General features: G+C 42.5%; 1 protein-coding gene across 1 annotated transcript in view; it reads left to right on the top strand.

Annotated features, from left to right (window-relative positions):
• Nucleotides 1-8,589: 8,589 nt before the first annotated feature.
• The window catches only part of LOC118390792 (stAR-related lipid transfer protein 8-like), a 31,961-nt gene continuing 15,421 nt past the window's right edge, over nt 8,590-25,129 (top strand). The window contains 4 exon segments of the mRNA XM_052457524.1: nt 8,590-8,653; nt 8,935-9,203; nt 9,289-9,414; nt 10,373-10,491. Coding sequence (XP_052313484.1) covers nt 8,590-8,653; nt 8,935-9,203; nt 9,289-9,414; nt 10,373-10,491 — 578 coding nt within the window.

Consider the following 25,129-nt stretch of genomic DNA (forward strand, 5'->3'; position numbering starts at 1 on the left):
ATGAAGTTTGTACTTATATAAGACTAACTACACCTAAAATAAGTGAAGGGAAGAAAATGCATGTTCCCTTTTCTGTCAAATTAGTAGTTTTCCGGGAGCTACTTAGGCTACACGGTGCTGAGTTACACTGATTAATCAGAGTATTGTACATTTTCATCCACTTGTATTTTGGTAATGAAGTGTGAGATATCCCTCAAGAAGTATTTTCTAAAGTTATCTCAATGACATATTGCATTCAGTGTAGTCTACAAAACATGTTTCAGTTAGATGGGTTTTTCTCTCCACTGTTACTGAACTTCCCACAAATACACAAGCCACCCTCTATTATCTGACACTCATCTAAAGTCCTCGATTGGACTGAACACCATCACCAACAGAACAAAGACAGCATAGATCCCACTAAAGCATTTTAATTGAAGTTATTTCCCATCACCATCTCACCAACATTATATAAGTCCACTAAAGCTTTAGAGGGATCTTTGTAAAATGAACTATATTGGCACAGGAAGCGATAGTTAGATATTCTTGTAGAGGAGAAAAAAGCAGGTAAGATTGCCACTTCCCCTGAGTCGAGAGGTCAGGCTTAGCTGCCTGCCTAGCAGACGCTTTTTCTATTGTGTCTGTCTATCAAATCACCCGCTATGAATCTGTTATAACAACCTCAAAAGTGTTCTAGAAATGTCACTCAAGCAGCACTGTCTTTTGTTGAGTGGACATGTACATTTAGGAGTAGAGAGAGGTATGTTCAATTATCAATGGATTTCTCTTATAGCAGACAACACATGCACATTGTATCATTTGTGTAATGAAAACAAAGACATGTAATGAATAGTATAGAACATTTCCAAAAGGCACTGTGATGAATTCCAAGAGCACTTGAGAAATTCTAAAGTATGACTGGCATGTAATCCCTACCAGGTCAAGTGTTTTCTGATGAATGACCATGAATATATTGACGATGAATATATCCCCACAATATAGAACAAATCCATTACTGTCATTTTTGACAGTTCATTACTTATTCTGCATTATGCTTGTCAGTCTGTAAGGTGATAGCTTCTCTTTGCATTCATGATAATGCCACAAACAATAAACTTGTGTTATACATTCTGCATGTTGTCAAGAGTGAAAACCATCTGATTGAAGGACATTACCAGCCAATTCAAATTCAATCAAATGTATTTTATAAAGCCTGTACATCAGCAGTTCAAGGGTTCCATGCGGACTCTATTAAATTGGAACCAATTTATGTTATTGTTGTGGATGGAAACACCATATTATGTAGTCTTTGAGCTTTGTTGACTTAACATATTGGAAATCTAAAAATACAAAATATTGAGATCTTGTTACTTATAAGCCTGGGAAACATGTTGATCGGCATGCTTGTCTCCTCATGACAGGCCTTCATGACAATATTAATTAAAATATGTTGTGCGCTATCCTGGAAAGTAGAAAACACAGTATGACATGAGGAATAGATATATAACAATATTGTCCATTGTTCAGTTGTCAATCATCCCACAGTGTGTGGGTATAGCATGTTTCCAGAGGACAGTCCTTGGTCAGCGCACATTGGGACCATTGTGCATTCTACGTCAGTCAAGAGATGCTTATGTGTTCACCATCATTGAATTTAGTAAGTTTAGCCTTTTCCATTACTGGGGGCTGGGAGGATTATGGTCTTAAATTGCTTAGAACTGTCATGTAATCCCTTCAGTATTTCTGATACACTGTGCTTCCCTTCTTGACCTACAGAGAGAGAGAGAGAGACATTATACTGTATGCTGTTTTTTGAGGGGCCTTTTTTTCCAGAGCCAATGTCCAGTGATTCAGTCCATTGGTATGCACCAACCATCATTTGGAACAGGCTTGCGCTACTGCTGTGATTTACTGTCCCAAGCCCTGCTCACTTTCCTCAGCCTGCCTCTTGATATTCTGCCTCCCAGCTACAGCTCTAGAACTGGCTGTGGTGGACACTGAACAGCCATGTAGGACGCAGCACATTTGGCCCCCCTTTAACCCCGCATCCAGGACCTGTGACCTTTCATAGGACACCTGAACATGGCCTTGTTCAGCTGTTTGTGCTCATTGTTTGGAAGGGCAAAAGTAAGATTTTTAAAAATGTAAATGTAAACAATGTTTTGGAATATTGTTTGAAATACATGCACCGGTAAGGACAAGAATTAATGTGATAGAGAGCATCTGTTTTTAAATGTACATTTAAGTATTTCTGATACTCCAACTGTGTTTTGTATTTAATGGATTCCTCTGCTCTTTAAGAAGTAATTGAAACATCACTTATTTGAAACATCACTTATTTTTTATAAACTACACATGTATATTTTTGCAGTTGTATACTCTTTTTCAGAAAGAAACATTAAAGTATGAGAGTTCTCATAACTTGCTTACGGTTTCATAGTAGTAGTCGGTTCATCATGTAAGTGACACCCAAAGTAACAGACTTTCCAGTCAGTTGGGAGTGGGTATGGGAATGGAGTAAATGCTGGCTTGTTTTCAGTGAGCATGCTCTCAAGGATGTATTACCCCAGAGTTACCGCAGCAACGGGATTCAAAAGTAACTTTCACAAGACTTCACATGGAGCTAATCGTGCTTATTTTAGAAAGCTCTGACATCACCAAAAATCAAAGTAACTACAGTGAGGGAAAAAGGTATTTGATCCCGTGCTGATTTTGTACGTTTGCCCACTGACACAGAAATGATCAGTCTATAATTTTAATGGTAGGTTTATTTGAACAGTGAGACAGAATAACAACAAAAAAATCCAGAAAAACACATGTCAAAAATGTTATAAATTGATTTGCATTTTAATGAGGGAAATAAGTATTTGACCTCTCTGCAAAACATGACTTGGTAGCAAAACCCTTGTTGGCAATCACAGAGGTCAGACGTTTCTTGTAGTTGGCCACTAGGTTTGCATACATCTCAGGAGGGATTTTGTCCCACTCCTCTTTGCAGATCTTCTCCAAGTCATTAAGGTTTCGAGGCCGACGTTTGGCCAATCGAACCTTCAGCTCCCTCCACAGATTTTCTATGGTATTAAGGTCTGGGGACTGGCTAGGCCACTCCAGGACCAACCTGTTGAGGCTAGGGGGCAGTATTTTCACTTTTGGATGAAAGGCGTGCCCAGAGTAAACAGCCTCCTACTCTTTTCCAGATGGGAATATATGCATAGTATTATTACTGGTGGATAGAAAACACTCTGAAGTTTCTAAACTGTTTGTCTGTGAGTATAACAGAACTCATATGGCAGACAAAAACCTGAGAAGAAATCCAAACAGGAAGTGAGAACTCAATTTAGAAAACAGTGCCATTGGATGTCCACCTTAGATATGGATGAGAATTTCCTAGGGCTTCCACAAGATGTCACCGTCTTTAGATTCTGGTTGTATGATTCTACTATAAAGGTGGGGCTCATAATAGCTCTTTTAGTGGGTGGTCTGGCAGAAAGCCTCGGTCTCATTACGCGGGGTCACGAGAGAGTGTTCTTGAGTTCCTATGCTTTTCTTCAGACAATGAAATTCTCCGGTTGGAACCTTATTGCTGATTAATGTTTAAAACATCCTAAATATGGATTGCATACATCATTTGACTTGTTTCTACAACCTGTAACAGAACTTTTTGAGTTTTTGTCTGGAGGAATTGCTCGTGCTTTTTAAGGATTGAATGCTGGGCTGAACAAGCTAACAACAAGTGGCTAAATTATGGGCTTTTTGGAACTTTATGGAACAAATCAGTCATTTATTGTCGAACTGGGATTCCTGGAACTGCCTTCTGATGAAGATATTCAAAGGTACGTGAGTATTTATAGTGTTTTTGTAGCTTCTGTTGACGCCAAAATGGCGGCTATTTCTTTGGGTTCTCAGCGCCGTTCTCAGATGAAAAATGAAAAAAAAATGTGAAATCTGACACAGCGGTTGCATAGAGGATACATTTATCTTTAATTCTGTGAATAACACTTGCATCTTTTATCAATGTTTATTGTGAGTATTTCTGCAAAATCACCGGAGGTTTTTGGAATCAAAACATTACTGCACGTAACGCGCCAATGTAAACTGAGATTTATATATATATATAAATCTCAGTTTACATTGGCGCGTATATATATATGCACATTATCGAACAAAACACACAATATGTATAACATGATGTCCTATGAGTGTCATCTGATGGAGATAATCAAAGGTTAGTGATTCATTTTATCTATTTATGCTTTTGTGACTGAAATATCGCTCTGTGTGTTTTTGAATTTCGTGGTCATCTAACTCAAATGTTGTTTTCGCTGTAAAACATTTTAAATATCGGACACGATGGGTAGATTAACAAGATGTTTATCTTTCATTTGCTGTATTGGACTTGTTAATGTGTGTAAGTTAAATATTTCTAAAGAATATTTGTATCAGCTGAATGGGAGGGCGTGTTCCCTTTAGGGAACTCCTTGTGCCCCCCCTAGACCCAACAGGTTTTAATGTGCTTCTTCTTGAGCCACTCCTTTGTTGCCTTGGCCATGTGTTTTGGGTCATTGTCATGCTGGAATACCCATCCACGACCCAATTTCAATGCCCTGGCTGAGTGAAGGAGGTTCTCACCCAAGATTTGACGGTACATGGCCCTGTCCATCATCCCTTTGATGCGGTGAAGTCGTCCTGTCCCCTTAGCAGAAAAACACCCCCAAAGCATAATATTTCCACCTCCATGTTTGACGGTGGGGATGGTATTCTTGGGGTCATAGGCAGCATTCCTCCTCCTCCAAACACGGCGAGTTGAGTTGATGCCAAATAGCTCCATTTTGGTCTCATCTGACCACAACACTTTCGCCAGTTGTCCTCTGAATCATTTAGATGTTCATTGGCAAACTTCAGACGGGCATGTATATGTGCTTTCTTGAGCAGGGGGACCTTGCGGGCGCTGCAGGATTTCAGTCCTTTACGGCATAGTGTGTTACCAATTGTTTTCTTGGTGACTATGGTCCCAGCTGCCTTGAGATCACTGACAAGATCCTCCCGTGTAGTTCTGGGCTGATGATTCTTCACTGTTCTCATGATAATTGCAATTCCACGAGGTGAGATCTTGCATGGAGCCCCAGGCCGAGGGAGATTGACAGTTCTTTTGTGTTTCTTCCATTTGCGAATAATTGCATCAACTGTTGTCACCTTCTCACCAAGCTACTTGGAGATAGTCTTTTAGCCCATTCCACCCTTGTGTAGGTCTACAATCTTGTCCCTGACATCCTTGGAGAGCTCTTTGGTCTTGGCCATGGTGGAGAGTTTGGAATCTGATTGATTGCTTCTGTGGACAGGTGTCTTTTATACAGGTAACAAACTGAGATTAGGAGCACTCCCTTTGAGTGTGCTCCTAATCTCAGCTCGTTACCTGTATAAATTAAACCTGGGAGCCAGAAATCTTTCTGATTGAGAGGGGGTCAAATACTTATTTCCCTCATTAAAATGCAAGGCGAGACCCAGATGCAGACACAGGAGGCAGATGGTTGGAGTCTTACAATGTTAAATAATAAAAAGGGGTAGGCAAGAGAATGGTCATGGATAGGCAAAAAGGTCTAAACCAGATCAGAGTCCAGGAGGTACAGAGTGGCAGAGAGGCTTGTGGTCAAGGCAGGCAGAATGGTCATGCAGGCGGGTAAAGAGTCCAGAAACAGGCAAGGGTCAAAACCAGGATGACTAGAAAAAGGAGAATAGCAAAAAGGAGTATGTGAAAAACACACTTGTTGACTTGACTAAACATACAAGACGAAGTGGCACAGAGAGACAGGAAACAGGGATAAATACACTGGAGGGGATGGAGACAATCACAGGAACAGGTGAAACAGATCAGGGCGTGACAAGTGGTTCCTTTTGTTGAGTATAGCTGTCACAGTCTAGTACATTTCTCAAGTCTTACTTAATTTCTCTAATTTTACTTCAAGAATGTTGGCCCTATGACTAACATAACAAAGTTGTAACCTAAATAATGTTTTCTAACAATTTATTCCCTTACAAAAAAAGATAGCCGTTTTGAAACTGCAGTAAAAGTGCAGTAACTGCAGTCGACTGTGATATTATGGACACACTAATGGCAGAATAACTGCAGTGTAATGCAAAATTACTGCAATAAAAAAAGGGTTATTTTGGATGCAGCATCTGCAGCATACTGCAGTTGTACTACACTCCGACTGCAATCTTTTTTCATAAGGGTTTACACCACATTTCAAAAGTCATATCATTATACGTTTGTAAATAAATAAGAAGTTACTGCATTTGAAGCTGCAAAACATTACATCTTAACCCAAGTATGGAAAATTAGATGCACTATTTTCCTTCTTTCAGGTGATGTCCTCATCATGGGACTACAAGAATGGAGGTAAGGATAGCTTGGTCGCAAATGGGTCTTCCAAATGGACAATAACCCCAAGCATACCTCCAAAGTTGTGGCAAAATGGCTTAAGGACATCAAAGTCAAGGTATTGGAGTGGCCATCACAAAGCCCTGACCTCAATCCTATAGAAAATGTGTGGGCAGAACTGAAAAAGTGTGTGCGAGCAAGGAGGCCTACAACCTGACTCAGTTACACCAGGTCTGTCAGGAGGAATGGGCCAAAATTCACCCAACTTATTGTGGGAAGCTTGTGGAAGGCTACCCGAAACATTTGACCCAAGTTAAACAATTTAAAGGCAATGCTACCAAATACTAATTGAGTGTATGTAAAATGCTTACCTACTGGGAATGTGATAAGAGAAATAAAAGCTGAAATAAATCTTTCTCTCTACTATTATTCTGACATTTCACATTCTTAAAATGAAGTGGTGATCCTAACTGACCTAAGACAGGGAATTGTTACTAGGATTAAATGTCAGGAATTGTGAAAAACTGAGTTCAAATGTATTTGACCAAGCTGTATGTAAACTTCCTGACTGATGTTTTGAAATGTTGCTTCAATATAGCCACATAATATTCCTCCCTCATGATGCCATTTTTCTTCTTTATTGTAAATATTTATTTATTTTAGTAAATGCTTTATTAACACTTGTTTTTCTTAAAACTGCATTGTTGGTTAAGTAAGTATTTCACTGTAAGGTATTGTTGTTGTATTCGGCGCATGTGACACATTTCATTTGATGTCCAGATGATTTACAACCATCTCTTGTAATAGAAGGGTTGTTTGGTCTAATCAGCAGGCTCCAAATAGTTACCCCGGGAACCCAGCCATAACGTAGCCTTCACAACACTATTGTCTCATGAGCTGCAGTAGCTGTGGTATATCATGTTTATTTTGCTAACAACAGGAAGACATGCTTCCCATATTGTGAAATGCAACGACACAAGCAGTTCCTCTTATCCTTTTCATTTGAAACCAGTTGTATAGTAGAAAGAGCTATATGGTCTTAATAAACCAACAGCTACTGTCCAATTTCAGACTTGGGATTATGGTTTACTGGCCATGATTTCCCTAGAGACAGCCAAGTGCCATTACTAACATAGTGAGATGGGCAGTGCAGTAGGGATAAGGGCAGTGCTTTTTGTACTTTTAAAATATTTCAGAGCTTCTAAAAAAGCACAAATGTAAAACAGATTAGAAGTGTCTCCTTTAAACAAATACTTTGATTATGTTATTGCTACTTTCAGTGCACGAGAGCATGCAGAGGGGAGGATGGCTCATAAGAATGACCAGAATGGAGCGAATGGAATGGCGTTTCAGTGATACCTTCAATGTTTATGAAAACATATGTGGGTGGATTATACACTAGTTTCATGCACAGGACTCTATGTCAGAATGCAAATGTACATTAGGGCAGGCCTACTTGTAATTGCAAGGGCTTTATCATGTGAGCACTAATTTAAGCATCTTATTTATGGTAATGCTCTTTTTCTGACAGGTGAAAGGTGATGGAAAGGTGATGGAAATTGTTGATGATTGTCCCTATTCTATACCTGTCTTGTGAAAGTGTTTCTCCTCTATATCACTGAAAAAGCATGTTCAATCCTCACAGGATTTCCACAAATGCTCATGTTCTATAGTCGGTGGTATGATTCAGTGGTTAGGGCAGAGAAGATGCACAAAGTAAGAAGGACAAATCCTGTTGAGATGGAATTGGAATGAGAGACTATCTGATGCATTGTTTGTTCAGCACAAGCTCACGCTATCTTCAGGTGCCCTCAGACGGACTACTAAAATGCATAGACAGACACCCAGCATGTTTTAAATTAAGGTGTTGTTTAAAAACGAAGGTGATAGAAAGTTTTGTGCAGCCGTGTGGTGGACACACAGCATCACAGGAGCCCAGATGTTATTTGAGGAATGACAAAGGTGGTGAAGTATTGGGCACATATCATCCTGGTTGTCACACCCTGATCTGTCTCACCTGTCTTTGTGATTGTCTCCACCCCCCACCCCCCCTCCAGGTGTTGCCCATCTTCTATCCCGTGTATTTATACTGGTGTTCTCTGTTTGTCTGTTGCCAGTTTGTTTTGTTAATCCCTGAGCCTGCTTGACCATGTTCGATTTAATACACTTTTGTTACTTCGACACTGTCTGCACCTGGGTCTTACCTTCAAACCTGATAGTACGAATTGGCCATGACTGACCCAGTAGACCCGGGCCAGTGGTGCAACGCCATCTCCTCCCAAGGAGCCACCATCGGTAGACCATCCGTTCTGCCATGTACATTGTCTGAAGTCAGCGCAACCTGCCCCAGACCTCTCTGCCATTCCTGCAGAGTACCAGGACCTTTGGGAGGTGTTCAACAAGGCCCGGGCTTCCGCTGCACCAACCATATGACTGCGGGATTGACCTTCTCCCTAGCACCACTCCGCCCGGGGATGAATGTACTCGCTGTCTGGACTGGAGACCAAGGCTATGGAGAACTACATTGGGGACTCCCTAGCTGCAGGATTTATCCGTCTTTTGTCCTCTCCCGCCAGTGCAGGTTTCTTCTTTGTGGAGGACAAGACCCTACCGGGGACTCAATGACATAACGGTGAAGATCCGCTACCCGCTACCACTCATCTCCTCTGAGCTGCTCCAGGGTGCCACCATATTTTCCAAGGCGGATCTACGGAACGCCTACCACCTGGTGCAGATATGGGAGGGGGATGAGTGGAAGACCGCCTTCCACATGGCCAGTGGCCACTACGAGTATTTGGTCATGCCAATTGGCCTCACCAATGCCCCTGCTGTGTTCCAGGCTCTGGTAAATGTTCTCGCGACATGTTGAAATGGTTAGTCTTCGTCTACAGTGATAACTTCCTCGTCTTCTTCTGCTCCATGTCCGACAGGTTCTTCAACGTCTCCTGGACAATCAGCTGTTTGTTAAGGCAGAGAAGTGTGAGTTCCATCGCTCCACCATCCCCTTTCTGGGGTATATCATCTCTGCTGTGAGTGTCCAGATGGATCCAGAGAAGGTGAGAGCGGTGGTGGATTGTCCCCAGCCTACATCCAGGGTGCAGCTGCAATGTTACTGGGGTTCGCAAACTTTAATCGCCGGGGTTACAGCACCCTGGCTTCCCACCTGTCAGCACTCTCTCCCAAGGTTCCATTCACATGGTCCCCTGTTGTTGACCGGGCATTCCGGGACCTCAAACACCACTTCACCACTGCTTCCATCTTGACTCATCCTGGTGGAGGCCAATGGTTCTGATGTAGGAGTGGGGGTGGTCCTGTCCTAGCATTCTGCCCTGGACCAGATAAACGGATGTTTGTGCCTGATGCAGTCTGCTCCGCGGTCCTGAAGTGGGCCCGCTCCTCCAGACTGACCTGCCACCCGGGCTCCTGTCGGAGATTGGCTTTTGTGCGACGGCGCTTTTGGTGGCCTACCATGGTCCCTGATGTCTCCACATTCGTTGCCGCTTGCACGGTTTGTGCACAAAACAAGACTCTTCAACAAGCTCTGGCTGGTCTCCGCCAACCTCTGCCTGTCCCTCACCGTCCCTGGTCTCACATCTCCCTGGACTTTGTCACGGGTCTTCCCACATCTGATGGCAACACCGCCATCTTGACGGGTGGTGGATCGGTTTTCCAAAGCTGCCCACTTCATTCCTCTCCCAAAACTACCCTCTGCCAAAGATCCATGGACAACCAGTCGACATGGTCTCTGACCAGGGCCCTCAGTTCTCGTCCAAGGTTCTGGAAGGCGTTCTGCACCCTCATTGGATTATCGGCCAGCCTGTCCTCCGGGTTCTACATCCAGTCCAATGGCCAGTCCGAACGAGCCAACTAGGACCTAGAGACTACTCTGCGCTGCCTGGTCTCCGCCAACCCCAACACCTGGAGCCAGCAGCTGGTGTGGGTCAAATATGCCCGCAACCCCCTCCCTGCTCTGTCATGTGCCTATCTCCTTTTGAGTGTTCCCTGGGGTGTCAGCCCTCGCTCTTCCCTGAGCAGGAAGAAGATGTCAGCATACCTTCTGCCCAGATGTTTGTCCACCGCTGTCGTTGTACCTGGAGGAGAGCCCGGTCGGCCCTCCTCAAGATCACCTCCAGGTATCAACAACAAGTGGATTGCCACTGGACCCCGGCTCCCCGGTATCGTCTCGGGGCAGAAGGTATGGCTGTCCACCCGGGATCTGCCCCTAGGAAATGGGTTATCTCCAAAATCATTAGCCCCATCGTATACATCCTACATTTCAGGTGTCCAGAGTTAAACCCATGTCTCACAGCCCTTTGTCTCCTATTTCCAGGGCAGGGGGTTCCAATACCTGGTTGACTGGGAGGGTTATGGCCCAGAGGAGAGGTGCTGGGTCCCCGCCAGAAACATCCTGGACCCAGGCCTCATCGCAGATTTCCAATGACGACACTGCGGTCAACCAGGTATGCGCCCGGATAGGACGCCTGGTGGTGCCCCTCCGGCGTTTTCCCCCTTGTTCCTGTCTTGTCTATAGTTCCTGTTTTCTAGTTTTCCCGGTTTTGACCTTTCTGCCAGCTTTTACCCTGAGCCTGCCTGCCATACTGTACCTTTGCCCCACTACTCTGGATTACCGACCTCTGCCTGCCCTGACCCTGAGCCTGCCTGCCGTCCTGTACCCTTGCCCCACTACTCTGGATTACTGACCTCTGCCTGCCCTGACCCTGAGCCTGCCTGCCGAGCTGTACCCCTGCCCCACTACTCTGGATTACCGACCTCTGCCTGCCCTGACCCTGAGCCTGCCTGCCGTCCTGTACCTTTGCCCCACTACCCTGGATTACCGACCTCTGCCTGCCCTGACCCTCAGCCTGCCTGGTGTCCTGTACCTTTGCCTGCCCGTGTTTAATTTAATAAACTTTTGTTACTTCGACACTGTCTGCACCTGGGTCTTACCTGGGTCTTACCTGATACTGGTAGAAGAAGAGACTATAAATAGTGTGTTGTCCGGCGTTTTCTATGATTGATTTGTAGTTACTCATTCTGTTGCATTTATTTTCCAAAATTGAATTTGAGGTGCAGACACGTGTTTAGGAGGATTTCCTGAGAGATCTGCTCTCCTGTACCACACCTTTTCCCATTGCTGTCTGTTTTACATATTCACTGTAGTTTCCCAGAAGTCCATACTTCCCTCTGAACCTATCTGCCTGTATGTAAGGAAATGTCTGTCATGGATTAGTCATATAAATGGAAAATGAAGAGAAAGTTCCAAACTGCTTCTGAACTTTGATCTGATCATGAATATCAGGCACTATTGGCTTTACCTCGGCTAGAACTATCAGATCTGAAGATACTTATGAAGAGTATCCCAACATATAGTGTGCTATTGTGGAGCTTTATGTGGAAGGTTTTGTTGCTCCACAATATGGTAACAGCGAGGTCCGTTGGCCTTGAGAGCTCGACCTCTCAAAAGGCAAAGATAATGTACAGACCGGGACAGAACAAGTAGAAGGAAAAATGTGAAGAAGAAGCATGTAATTTAACACCCCAAACCACACCCAAATTAAAATAAAATGTTACATTATCGCAAGTATCACTACATTTTTATGTTCCTAGCTCCAACAATACAGCAATACCTAACAATAGAAAACAATACACCCAAATCGAAAAAAGAAAGGAATTAAGAAATATAGAAATATTAGAATGAGCAATGTCAGAGTCTGCAATACAAATTATACAGTGCATTCGGAAACTATTCAGACCCCTTGACTTTCCACATTTTGTTAGGTTACAGCCTTATTCTAAAATGTATTAAACTGTTTTTTTCCCCTCATGACATTTACATAAGTATTCAGACCCTTTACTCTGTACTTTGTTGATGTACCTTTGGCATCGATTACAACCTTGAATCTTCTTGGGTATGGCACTACAAGCTTGGGGAGTTTCTCCCATTCTTCTCTGCAGATCCTCTCAAGCTCTGTCAGGTTAGATGGGGAGCGTTGCTTTACAGCTATTTTCAGGTCTCTCCAAAGATGTTCGATCGGGTTCAAGTCTGGGTTCTGGCTGGGCCACTCAAAGACATTTAGAGACTTGTCCCGAAGTCACTTTTGCATTGCCTTGGCTTTGTGCGTAGGGTTGCTGTTGGACGGTGAACCAGAAACGTTTTGGCTCCCTTCCACAGATCTGTGCCTCGACACAATCTTGTCTCGGAGCTCTAGTGACAATTCCTTCGACCTCATGGCTTGGTTCTTGCTCTGACATGCACTGGCAACAGTGGGAAAGGAAAGGAAAGGTGTGTACAGCAGTAGCTATATACGATGAGCCTTGACTAGAATACAGTATAGACATATGAAGTGGGTAAAATAGTATGTAAACAGTGTTCAATGACTATGTACATATAGGGCAGCAGTCTCTAAGGTGAGTACCAGATGGTAGCCAGCTAATAACAGTGACTAAAGTTCAAGGCAGGGTACTGGGCGGAGGCCGATTAGTGGTGATTATTTAACAGTCTGATGGCCTGGAGATAAACGCTGTTTCGGGTGCTTGTTGTGGCCCAATGCCAAATTAAGGCACTTTATGTTGGTGTTTCTTTTATTTTGGCAGTTACCTTGTTGACTTGTTTCAAAAAGTTGGTTGTCTGAACAGAGCTCACACAGGCTACAGTACATAATGTTTGGTTTGAGATAACATTTGTGACAGCTTCAGAGATACAATGAGTGTACAAAACATGAGGAACACCTGCTTTCCAGAACATATACTGACCAGGTGAATCCAAGGGAAAGCTATGATCTCTATATATTTCCCAAAGATTGGAAAGCTGCCGCGGTCATCCCCCTCTTCAAAGGGGGTGACACTCTAGACCCAAACTGCTAAAGACCTATATCTATCCTACCCTGTCTGCCTAAGGTCTTTGAAAGCCAAGTTAACAAACAGATTACTGACCATTTCGAATCCCAGCATACCTTCTCCGCTATGCAATCTGATTTCAGAGCTGGTCATGGGTGCACCTCAGCCGCGCTCAAGGTTCTAAATGACATCATAACCGCCATCGATAAGAGATATTACTGTGCAGCCGTATTCATCGACTTGGCCAAGGCTTTCGACTCTGTCAATCACAACATTCTTATTGGCAAACTCGACAGCTTTGGTTTCTCAACTGATTGCCTCGCCTGGTTTACCAACTACTTCTCTGATAGAGTTCAGTGTGTTAAATCAGAGGGCCTGTTGTCCGGACCTCTGACAGTCTCTATGGGTATGCCACATGGTTAAATTCTCGGACCGACTCTCTTTTCTGTACACATCAATGATGTTGCTCTTTCTGCTGGTGATTCTCTGATAAAACCTCTACGCAGACGACACCATTCTGTATACTTCTGGCCCCTCCTTGGACACTGTGTTAACTAACCTCCAGACGAGCTTCAATGCCATACAACTCTCCTTCCGTGGAATCCAACTGCTCTTAAACGCAAGTAAAACTAAATGCATGCTATTCAATCAATCACTGCCCGCACCTGCTCGCCCGTCCCGCATCACTACTCTGGACGGCTCTGACTTAGAATACGTGGACAACTACAAATACCTGGGTGTCTGGTTACTGTAAACTCTCCTTCCAGACTCACATTAAGCATCTCCAATCAAAAATTAAATCTAGAATCGGCTTCCTATATCGCAACAAAGCAACCTTCACTCATGCTGCCAAACATACCCTCGTAAAACTGACCACCCTACCGATCCTCGAATTCAGTGATGTCATCTATAAAATAGCCTCCAACACTCTACTCAACAAACTGGATGCAGTCTATCACAGTGCCATCCGTTTTGTCACCAAAGCCCCATACACCACCCACCATTGCGACCTGTACGCTCTCGTTGGTTGGCCCTCGCTTCATACTCGTCGACAAACCCACTGGCTACAGGTTATCTACAAGTCTCTGCTAGGTAAAGCCCCGCCTTATCTCAGCTCACTGGTCACCGTAGCAGCACCCACTCGTAGCACGCGCTCCAGCAGGTATATCTCACTGGTCACCCCCAAAGCCAATTCCTCCTTTGGTCGTCTTTCCTTCCAGTTCTCTGCTGCCCATGACTAGAACGAATTGCAAAAATCTCTGAAGCTGGAGACTCACATCTCCCTCACTAGCTTTAAGCACCAGCTGTCAGAGCAGCTTACAGATCACTGCACCTGTACATAGCCCATCTGTAAACAGCCCATCTATCTACCTACCTCATCCCCATACTGGTATTTATTTATTTATTTATTTTGCTCCTTTGCACCCTAGTATCTCTACCTGCACATTCATCTTCTGCCGATCTACCATTCCAGTGTTTAATTGCTATATTGTAATTACTTCGCCACCATGGCACATTTATTTCCTTACCTCCCTTATCTTACCTCATTTGCACTCACTGTATATAGACTTTTTGTTTTCTCATTATTAGGCCTAAATGTAGGCTAGTTATAACAAATATACAATTGCGCCATCAGTTGTAGTTTGAAAAGAAGAAAGGAAATATCTTTCTGTATTAGTTGTGGTTGTTAAGGCCATTTTAAGGCCCCTCACTAGCTCAAATGGTATGGCCCTCCTGAAAGGGGGTGGGGTGTTTGAGGTGGGACATTTGTTCAAGAGGAACCAGATGGTTTTCAGCATGAAAGGTGTCAGGAAGGCCAGGTTATTTTAGGCTGGTACGGTCGTTTCGCGCATAGAATAGTGGCCATAACTTTGGAGTTCATGGCTTCTGTTTCCTTAAATTATTTTATTTTGCCTGTTTGAAATGTATTTTTCTTGGATTTGTGTAACTCTAACTCTCAATCACTTCTGGAATCTGTACACTTTTGACCACTACAAGGCTACTGTTGAGTGTTTTGTGCTTCAATGCTCTTTTAATTTGTTAATGAGTGGTCGGATTTAGTTTCAACAACTGCTTGGAAAAAATGGCGCGTATGAGACTCCCCTCTGAATAGCTGATAGTATTTTTAGTTTATTTACACAAGTATATTATGGAGTCCCACTGAGAGAAAACAGAGGGACAATTTAGACCATATGATTGATAAATTTCTTCTTACAAAAGCTTATGATGTGCTTTGCAAACATCACATGTTCTGTCTTCTAAAGAAATGGTTTACCTTCGTCAGTACTTTCATTAATTTGTAAATAGATTGTATTTATTTTTAAAGCCAATTGTAGTGCAAAATGAAACAGCTCTTTTCCTTATGTTTGTGGTATATTATAATGCCATAGGCTTAACAATAATGTTAAAGCCATCCACCGCATAGAGAGAATGAGACCTTTGAACTCTGAGTTGTTCCTGATGTCACCACACACGCTCAATTCTGCTGGAATTTTAATCAAATAGAAATGTACAGTAAGACTTCTTGTTCGTGTGGGCTTTGAACACTTGGTAATCAATGGCTGACATTGTAGTTTCTTGGCCTTCTATTGCAACATTTGGTTTGAAACAATGGCAGCCTTACATCTCCTGTGAACAAAATGAATTATTCCGTGTTTTGAAGGAGAAATGGGAACGCAGGGATTTGTGGTTACTTGCGAGAATATCCCCTCTCTATCTTGGGACCACAGTGTTATTCTTGTGTCTATGGTAAAGCACTGATTAAAACATTTGCATTAATTCAGTGAATTATTAAAGTTGTCCGAAATGGAAAGTTGGATTTGGTTTTTAAAGAGAAGGCATTGTTATAAGTTGTATGAAAAAATGTCACAAGCATAATAAAGGCACCCACATATGTTGGGCTCCCGAGTGGTGCAGTGGTCTAAGGCACTGCATCTCAGTGCTAGAGGTACTGGTTCAATCCTGGGCTGTATTACAACCGGCTGTGATTGGGCGGCGCACAATTGGCCCAGCGTCGTCCGGGTTTGGGGAGGGTTTGGCTGGGGTAGGCTCTCATTGTAACACAAAATTTGTTCTGAACTGACTTAACTATTCAAATAAGGTTAAATAAATCTAAAAAACAAAAATGTGGAACTGGTACCACTGCAAGGCTTTTTAGGCCATACCATGGGCCCAACTTTTACTGGGGACAGGCAGGACATGATCCCCCTCCCTCCCACCCCCCACATTCTGAAATTGACACCATAGAGCATGCGGACAGGCTGTGTGAAGGCAAGCTTTGCTTATAGGACCAGCACGGGAGAGATGAACAGAGGCAGCTGCTCTGTTTCGTTTTTTTTCCTGAGGTGTAAAAGCAAGCAGTGCAGAAACTGGCTACTCTTTAGTTGACTGATCTAGCTGGCAAGGTAACTGCTGTTTGACAGAAGAAGAAAAAATATTCCCAGTGCTGAGCTGGTAGTGTTACTGACATGTTACGTTTGCTAATGTTTCATCCAATCTTGACTGAAGTTAATAAACTACTAGCAGCTCGCTAGTCGCTACCACAGCCAGGTCAGCTCTAGCTAGCATCTAGCTGTCTGTCAGGTAGCAGTATCTAACAGCTGTTGTGTGTATGGAAATGTTATGTAGCCTTTGTTTCAACATAAGTACATTTGATGATGTACCATTAGCTAGAGCCAGCCAAAAGTTGGCTAACGTTAGCTAGCTAGCTCAATAACTTTAGCTATTAATTTTCCCTCAATCCCACTAGACTTGAATAAAACGATGAAACCAGCGTTTTTCATCACAATGTGAGTTTTTATTAGTCGGTATAGCAATGTAACGCTATTGAGCTCTCAGTTTCCTTAGCTAATTCCTTACTTTTCACACCGACACAGTATAAACAGCTCGATAGGCTTCACTGTCATGGTGCACAGTAAGTACACAACACTATGCTGATCATGTCTTACCAGGATCAGATGGTGACAGTTGTAGGATCAGACAGCCAGGGAAGACCAGTCTATGGAGCTCAGGTGATTTTTAAAATTATATTATAACAATCAGTGAATGGATACAAAGTTCCATCTTGAGTTGATGGGTATAGTCTGGGATCTGGGAATAATGGTCATTTTAATTATTGAATCATTTCTATTCTTGGATAATATACTGCATAAATGTACACCAAGGGAATTCTTTGTCATACATCATCTGAGTAGGATCAGGTGGTGACAGGGGTCTCATCAAGGTCAGGTAGCCAGGGAAGCCAGTCTGTGACGGCGCAGAGGTGAACTTTTTCAGATACAACACTTCATTCTCTCTGTGCAGCAAACACTGGACAAGCAAGAAGCTTCAAAGATTGAAACTATTTTAAGGCAGTCTGACAAACCTCTAAAGTTGATTTTCAAACTGTATCAAGAGTTGATAGAGGCTTCAATGATACAAAACATGTCAAACAAAAATGTGAGGAAGACCTGGGAGATGCTATAGGTGATGATGATGATGATGAACGGATAAAGATACTGTAAATTAGAATGCTCAGTCATGTGCATTTAATCTCAGACATAAATTACTGCAGTTTAAGTGAAACTGAATATCATGCACTCAAAAATTGTCTTATTCTGCTGAAAACACAAAGGGGGACACATTTGCATATGTTATGGTCTTGTGAAGGCTGGCTGAATTATGGCAAAGAGTGTGTTATTTTATCTCAGCATGTCCTATTCTCCCTTCTCCCTGTTTTTGTTTGCTTGGAAATGTTAATACTGGAGACTGTTATCAGAAGAAACTGTGTAACCTAGCATTTGCAGCAGCTAAGAAATGCATTGCCTTTAATTGGAAGGTAGGTTATCCTCCCACAATGGATGGAAGAAATGTCAAGTGATCTATCACTAGATTTGATTTATTACAAGATTAAGGGTATACTGTGCAACTTTCATATGGTCTGGATGCCTTATGTGGAATACTGTTCAGCAAAAGGAGTCTTGAAAACATGCCCACATCAGGGGATTTATTTAGGAAATCCTTAGCTGCTGGGCTGCAAAGACCTGGCCCTGGGGGTCTGCCGTTGTTTTGGTTGTCACTCTGACCTTGGCCTAACACACTTGAAACCAATAATGATCCCCTATCTGTGTGTCGTGTGTTGGGTTGGGGTGCTGCAGGGCCGAGGACCCCTAGGGGCAGGACGGGGTGACCCAGATATGTTGTGTGCAAGTAAAAAGAGCTCTACAGGACTAATAGGCCTGTGATAGGAACGATATGGAGGATGTACTGTTTCTGTGTGCTAATGTGGAGGTGTATGTGTGTTTTTATTAAACTTTTGTTTTCCAAAACGCTTCCTTTAGACATAAAAAAAAGATGGGAAGGAAGTTGGGGAGAGAGCTGAGTTATTGGATACACTGGTGGGCGTGCAAGTGGCTCGGGCCTGGCTGGGTGGTCTGGATGAAATTTGACAAGAGGATGTCAAAATCAAATCAAATCAAAGCTTATTTGTCACGTGCGCCAAATACAACAAGAGAACAAGTATTTGATACACTGCCGATTTTGCAGGTTTTCCTACTTACAAAGCATGTAGAGGTCTGTAATTTTTTTTTTATCATAGGTACACTTCAACTGTGAGAGACAGAATCTAAAACAAAAATCCAGAAAATCACATTGTATGATTTTTAAGTAATTGATTTGCATTTTATTGCATGACATATGTATTTGATCACCTGCTCTCACAGACCTGTTCGTTTTTCTTTAAGAAGCCCTCCTGTTCTCCACTCATTAACTGTATTAACTGCACCTGTTTGAACTTGTTACCTGTATAAAAGACACCTGTCCACACACTCAATCAAACAGACTCCAATCTCTCCACAATGGCCAAGACTAGAGAGCAGTGTAAGGACATCAGGGATAAAATGGTAGAATTGCACAAGGCTGGGATGGGCAACAGGACAATAGGCAGCTTGGTGAGAGGGCAAGAACTGTTGGTGCAATTATTAGAAAATGGAAGAAGTTCAAGATGACGGTCAATCACCTTTGGTCACCCTCCAGGCAAGATCTCACCTCATGGGGCATCAATGATCATGAGGAAGGTGAGGGATCAGCCCAGAACTACACTGCAGGACCTGGTCAATGACCTGAAGAGAGCTGGGACCACAGTCTCAAAGAAAACCATTAGTAATACACTACGCCGCCATGGATTAAAATCCGGCAGCGCACGCAAGGTCCCCCTGCTCAATCCAGCGCATGTCCAGGCCCATCTGAAGTTTGCCAATGACCATCTGGGTGATCCAGAGGAGGAATGGGAGAGAAGGTCATGTGGTCTGATGAGACAAAAATTGAGCTTTTTGGTCTAAACTCCACTCGCCGTGTTTGGAGGAAGAAGGATGAGTACAACCCCAAGAACACCATCCCAACCGTGAAGCATGGAGGTGGAAACATCATTCTTTGGGGATGCTTTTCGGGAAAAGGGGACAGGACGACTGCACCGTATTGAGGGGAGGATGGATGGGGCCATGTATCGTGAGATCTTGGCCAACAACCTCCTTCCCTCAGTAAGAGCATTGAAGATGGGTCGTGGCTGGGTCTTCCAGCATGACAACGACCCGAAAGACACAGCCAGGGCAACTAAAAGAGTGGCTCCGTAAGAAGCATCTCAAGGTCCCGGAGTGGCCTAGCCAGTCTCCAGACCTGAACCCAATAGAGAATCTTTGGAGGGAGCTGAAATTCCGTATTGCCCAGCGACAGCCCAGAAATCTGAAGGATCTGGAGAAGGTTTGTATGTGGGAGTGGGCCAAAATCCCTACTGCAGTGTGTGCAAACCTGGTCAAGAACTACAGGAAACATATGATCTCTGTAATTGAAAACAAAGGTTTCTGTGCCAAATATTAAGTTCTGCTTTTCTGATGTTATGTCATGCAATTAATTGCAAATCATTTACTTAAAAATCATACAATGTGATTTTCTGGATTTTTGTTTTAGATTCCATCTCTCACAGTTGAAGTGAACCAATGATAAAAAATGACAGACCTCTACATGCCTTGTAACTAGGAAAACCTGCAAAATCAGCAGTGTATCAAATACTTGTTCTCCCCACTGTACATGTAGATATGGCTAAAGTGTCTATGCATATATGATGAACAGAGAGTAGCAGTAGCGTAAAAGAAGGGTTGGCGGGTGGTGGGTCTTAAAGATGATCAAAAGTTGTCTTTGTACTTTACTTATAAGAGTTGTCAATTTGTTAGGCTATTGGTTAAATGTGCAACACAATATTGATAATTGAATTATCCTAGATCTAGTTCAGTCCCGCTTACATTTTTTTAATACTGATCTCTTATTGCTTATTTTTTGTTGCTCTAAATAGATACCGCTAGAAGGGCCATGGGCCATATTAGATTGTGTAGAAATGCAGAAAATGAGCTTTAGATGCCCCCCAAAATGGGAGGCCCCCCACACTTCTAAAACCAAAGGTGTGCCCCTGGGCCATACACAATGTTGTCTATTTTATATTCTGGTTTCATGGTCCTCAGACATTCCCTGAGAAGTACAACAGTCAGAGAAGAACATGATCATAAGATAGCACATAAATGATGGGTTATATCGTAATTGATGCTCTCAGCAGCACAGAGAACACACTATCATAAAATATGTAGATCCTCTCAGGACACTGTGGTTTAAACATCTCCCTTTGTGTCAACACTCCCTCCCAGTGCTGGGGATTTCCTGTAGGCCATTAGCCTCCCATCCATCCTACCCCACCCCGTTCCACCATGGCTCTGTTTCTCCGTAGTGTCAAACATAGAAGCAACACCTCCACTACCAGAGACAGACACATTTCCTGATCAGTACTCTCTCCCCCAACCCAAAGCAGAACAGCCACCGACCGTTCTGACCATTTTCTCACCTCACACCCAGATGGGGAAACAGCATCTTGCTCCGTGGTTAACTTTCACTTCACTCAAACAAATAAGACCACACTCTGCTCTCTCATAGAGACCCACATCTCCCCTGTCTAACCTTCCAGTCAACTTGTGAAAGACAGGCAGGCCTCCTGCTCACCTCTCACGTCCAGAATGACAGTCTTCCCTTCTGTTCCCTTTGGACCCCTGAAGAGACAGCCACATTTACATTCAGACAGTGATAAAATCTAATCAAGCATAGCAACAAGTCTCATAACAAGGCTCAATGACCTGATATATTGGATATTTTTAGATTACTTTGATTATGAAACACAGTTAGGCTAACATAAGCGAAAGCTCCATATGCTGGCAACTAAAATAATTTGAGCCAGTAACGCCATGATTGACGTAAATTTGCTGATGAACGAAAAGACTGTGGTTGAAGTGTCTCATACTGTAATATGATTTATACGAATGCAGCGACCAGTATTTCTTTGTAAAGATCTGCTGCCAATTTAATTACTTCAATCATCACTTACAGAATTACAATATGGCATCCATATTATATACTTAATCATTGTATGGCTCTAAAGCTTGTGCACTGTAGATAGCGGCAGTGAAGTAGACGTCAGAGAAGAACCTGATCAGTGTTCCCTTGTAAGGAGCTCTGAATGAAGATGTGTTAACACTCTCCAAGTCTCAGCTGTTCTGGTGTCTGATGGTGTCAAGGATCAGAGGGCGGCTTTAAGACTCAGCATGAGGGAAGGACTAGACTCCAATTGGCAGGCGGCTCAATTTAACATCGTAGGGCAGGAAAAACAGATGGTAGCTCTGGTCAGGATGCTGCACTTGCCTCAAGGCAAATCTGTTTGAAGTTTCAACATCCTTCCAGCTGCTTCTCGAACTGGTCTTGGCCAATGTGGAGCGGTTGGAGTCTGTTTGATTGAGTGTGTGGACAGGTGTCTTTTATACAGGTAACGAGTTCAAACAGGTGCAGTTAATTCAGTCACTGTAGTAATTGTTTTGTTTTTGGGTGTCTTAGGTTTTGACCTTCCCTTTGGAAATGAATCATGACTCCACAGCAGAGACGATTCTGCTAGTTTGGCTTAAATATGTGATAAGAACCAAGTCTCAATGGTGGAAGTGTATGTCATGTAGCTATTTTAGTTTCAGTGAGGGGTTTGTACTGGTTTAATCTGTTTCCAATGAGTGATCCCAATGAGTCTGCATTTACAGTACCCCAGACCTTTTCCTGGAGCCAGTTTGCTATATGGTAGTAAGGGAAAGGAGATCTGCATGAGAAGGAAGCATGGCTTCCCCGGGGACCCACACAGCTCACTCTACAGGGCTTTCAGCTTGAAACTCATTAATTGACGACAGGTTCCTTACAACTACTCTAATCATCTCAATGATGATATGGGCCACACAGATTTAGTTCATTTCTCCCTTGATATAAATGTTGATGTCCTGAATAACTGAGTAGACTGGTAATTTGGCATTTGTTCAGATACAGCTCTATTCCTTCTGAAAGTTGATTTTGTGAAGACATATTTCGCAATTCTCCTGTTACTGCTGGAGTTTCAGGCTTTCCCTGGTGGAGAGCACAGTGAAACAGTAATGGTGCTTGGGAACACAGGCCTCTAGTTATGATATTCCGTCTGAACTTGGGGAGTAAGGGATTAAGGAATGTCGCAAAGCGGTGGAGTCCCTCCAAGAGGAAAAGAGAGGGCCAATTTAGACAACTTACTGTAGACTATAGTATAGTAAACTGATGCTAGAGGTCTTTGTGTGAAAGGCTCACTGGTTACCCATACGGAAAAGTAATATATGGCCATATTTGGCCTTATTTATAAAAGAATGTGACTTAGATTTTAAAATACATTATCATATATTTCAATAATCTATATAAAACTCACAACCCCATACAAAAAAAGATTAAAAGGGTCGTCACGACTTCTACCGAAGTCGATGCCTCTCCTTGTTCGGGCGGTGCTCGGGGGTCGACGTCACCGGTCTTCTAGCCATCATTGATCCATTTTTCATTTTTAATTTTCCAGTATCTTGTTTTCCTACACACCTGGTTTCAATCCCACTCATTACCTGTTATGTATTTAACTCTCTGTTTCCCCTCATGTCTTTGTCAGAGATTGTTTGTTGTTTAGATTTTGTGTTGTTTGTATTGGTGCGCGACGGGTCCTCGTACCCACTTTGTTTTATATTATTCATTAGTTTTGGAGTTATGTTTTGTTTAATGTCATTAAACAACTCCATTCTACTAAGTTTGATTCTCCTGTGCCTGACTTCCCTGCTACCTATACACACGACTCTGATAAGGGTAAGTATTTCATCATGCAAAATTAACTGAAAACATTATTTTTTTTGTTCTATGCATTTATTGCTTTGAAATGCATTCCAGAAAATGTTTTGTTGCAAAGAAAAAGCCATATCTCAGACTGGCCAATAAAAATAAAAGATTAAGACGGGCAAAAGAACACAGACATTGGACAGAGAAACTCTGCCTAGAAGGCCAGCATCCCGGAGTCGCCTCTTCACTGTTGACGTTGAGGCTGGTTGAGGCTGGTGTTTTGCACGTACTATTTAATGAAGCTGAGCCAGTTGAGGACTTGTGAGGCATATGTTTCTCAAACTAGACACTAATGTACTTGTCCTCTTGCTCAGTTTTGTTTTGCACCGGAATCTCCCACTCCTTTCTATTCTGGTTAGACATTTTGCGCTGTTCTGTGAAGGGAGTAGTACACAGCGTTGTACCAGCTCTTCCGTTTCTTGGCAATTTCTCGCATGGAATAGCCTTCACTTCTCAGAACAAGAATAGACCAACAAGTTTCACAAGAAGTTCTTTGTTTCTAGCCATTTTGAGCCTGTAATCGAACTCACAATTGCTGATGCTCCAGATACTCAACTAGTCTAAGGAAGGCCAGTTGTATTGCTTCTTTAATCAGGGCAACAGTTTTCAGCTGTGCTAACATAATTGCAAAAGGGTTTTCTAATGATCAATTAGCCTTTTAAAATGATAAACTTTGATTAACTAACACAACGTGCCATTAGAACACAGGAGTGATGGTTGCTGTATACCTATGTACTGTAGATAATCAATAAAGAAATCTGCTGTTTCCAGCTACAAGTCATGAAGAACATTATCAATGTCTGCACCGTATTTCTGTTTCTACATCAATTTCATGTTATTTTAATGGACCAAAAATGTGCTTTTCTTTCAAAAACAAGGATGTTTCTAAGTGACACCAAACTTTTGAACGGTAGTGTATATACTTAAAATCAATGCGTAAATCTCACACGTATGGATGAATTATATTCTAGATGCATTTTGTGTTAGGCAACCTTAGTTGTTTCTTGTATATACTGTAGATGGTACTTGCAATCTCATTTTGAGATTAGATTGAGATGACAGACTAGTGTAGGTTTATCATTTGTGATGGCAGGTAGTCTAGCGGTTTAGAGCCTTCGGTCAGTAACCAAAAGGTTGCTTGTTCTGAATCCCTGAGCCAATAAGGTGAAACATTTGTCAATTTATGCTTGAGCAAGACACTTAACCCTAATTGCTCCTTTAAATCACTTGACAGAGTTTCTGCTAAGTGGCTAAAATGTGATGTACACACTTTGAGAATGCACAGAAACGTATAAGAATGTTTATTTTCAAAAAACATTTTCTGTAAGTCTTCACACTGTTGCTGTATTTTGGCCCATTCCTCCATGCAGATCTGGGCCAGAATGGGCCAAAATACCAGTAACAGTGTGTGAAAACCTTGTGAAGACTTACAGAAAATGTTTGACTTCTATCATTGCCAACAAAGGGTATATAACAAAGTATTGAGATAAACGTTTGTTATTGACCAAATACTTATTTTCCACCATAATTTGCAAATAAATTCATTAAAAATCCTACAATATGATTTTCTGGATTTTTCTTCTCTCATTTTGTCTGTCATAGTTGAAGTGTACCTATGATGAAAAATACAGGCCTCTCTCATCTTTTTAAGTGGGAGAACGTGCACAATTGGGGGCTGACTAAATACTTTTTTGCCCCACTGTATATACC

Source organism: Oncorhynchus keta, chromosome 11 (assembly GCF_023373465.1).
Source record: "Oncorhynchus keta strain PuntledgeMale-10-30-2019 chromosome 11, Oket_V2, whole genome shotgun sequence".
In the NCBI taxonomy this organism is placed as follows: domain Eukaryota; kingdom Metazoa; phylum Chordata; class Actinopteri; order Salmoniformes; family Salmonidae; genus Oncorhynchus; species Oncorhynchus keta.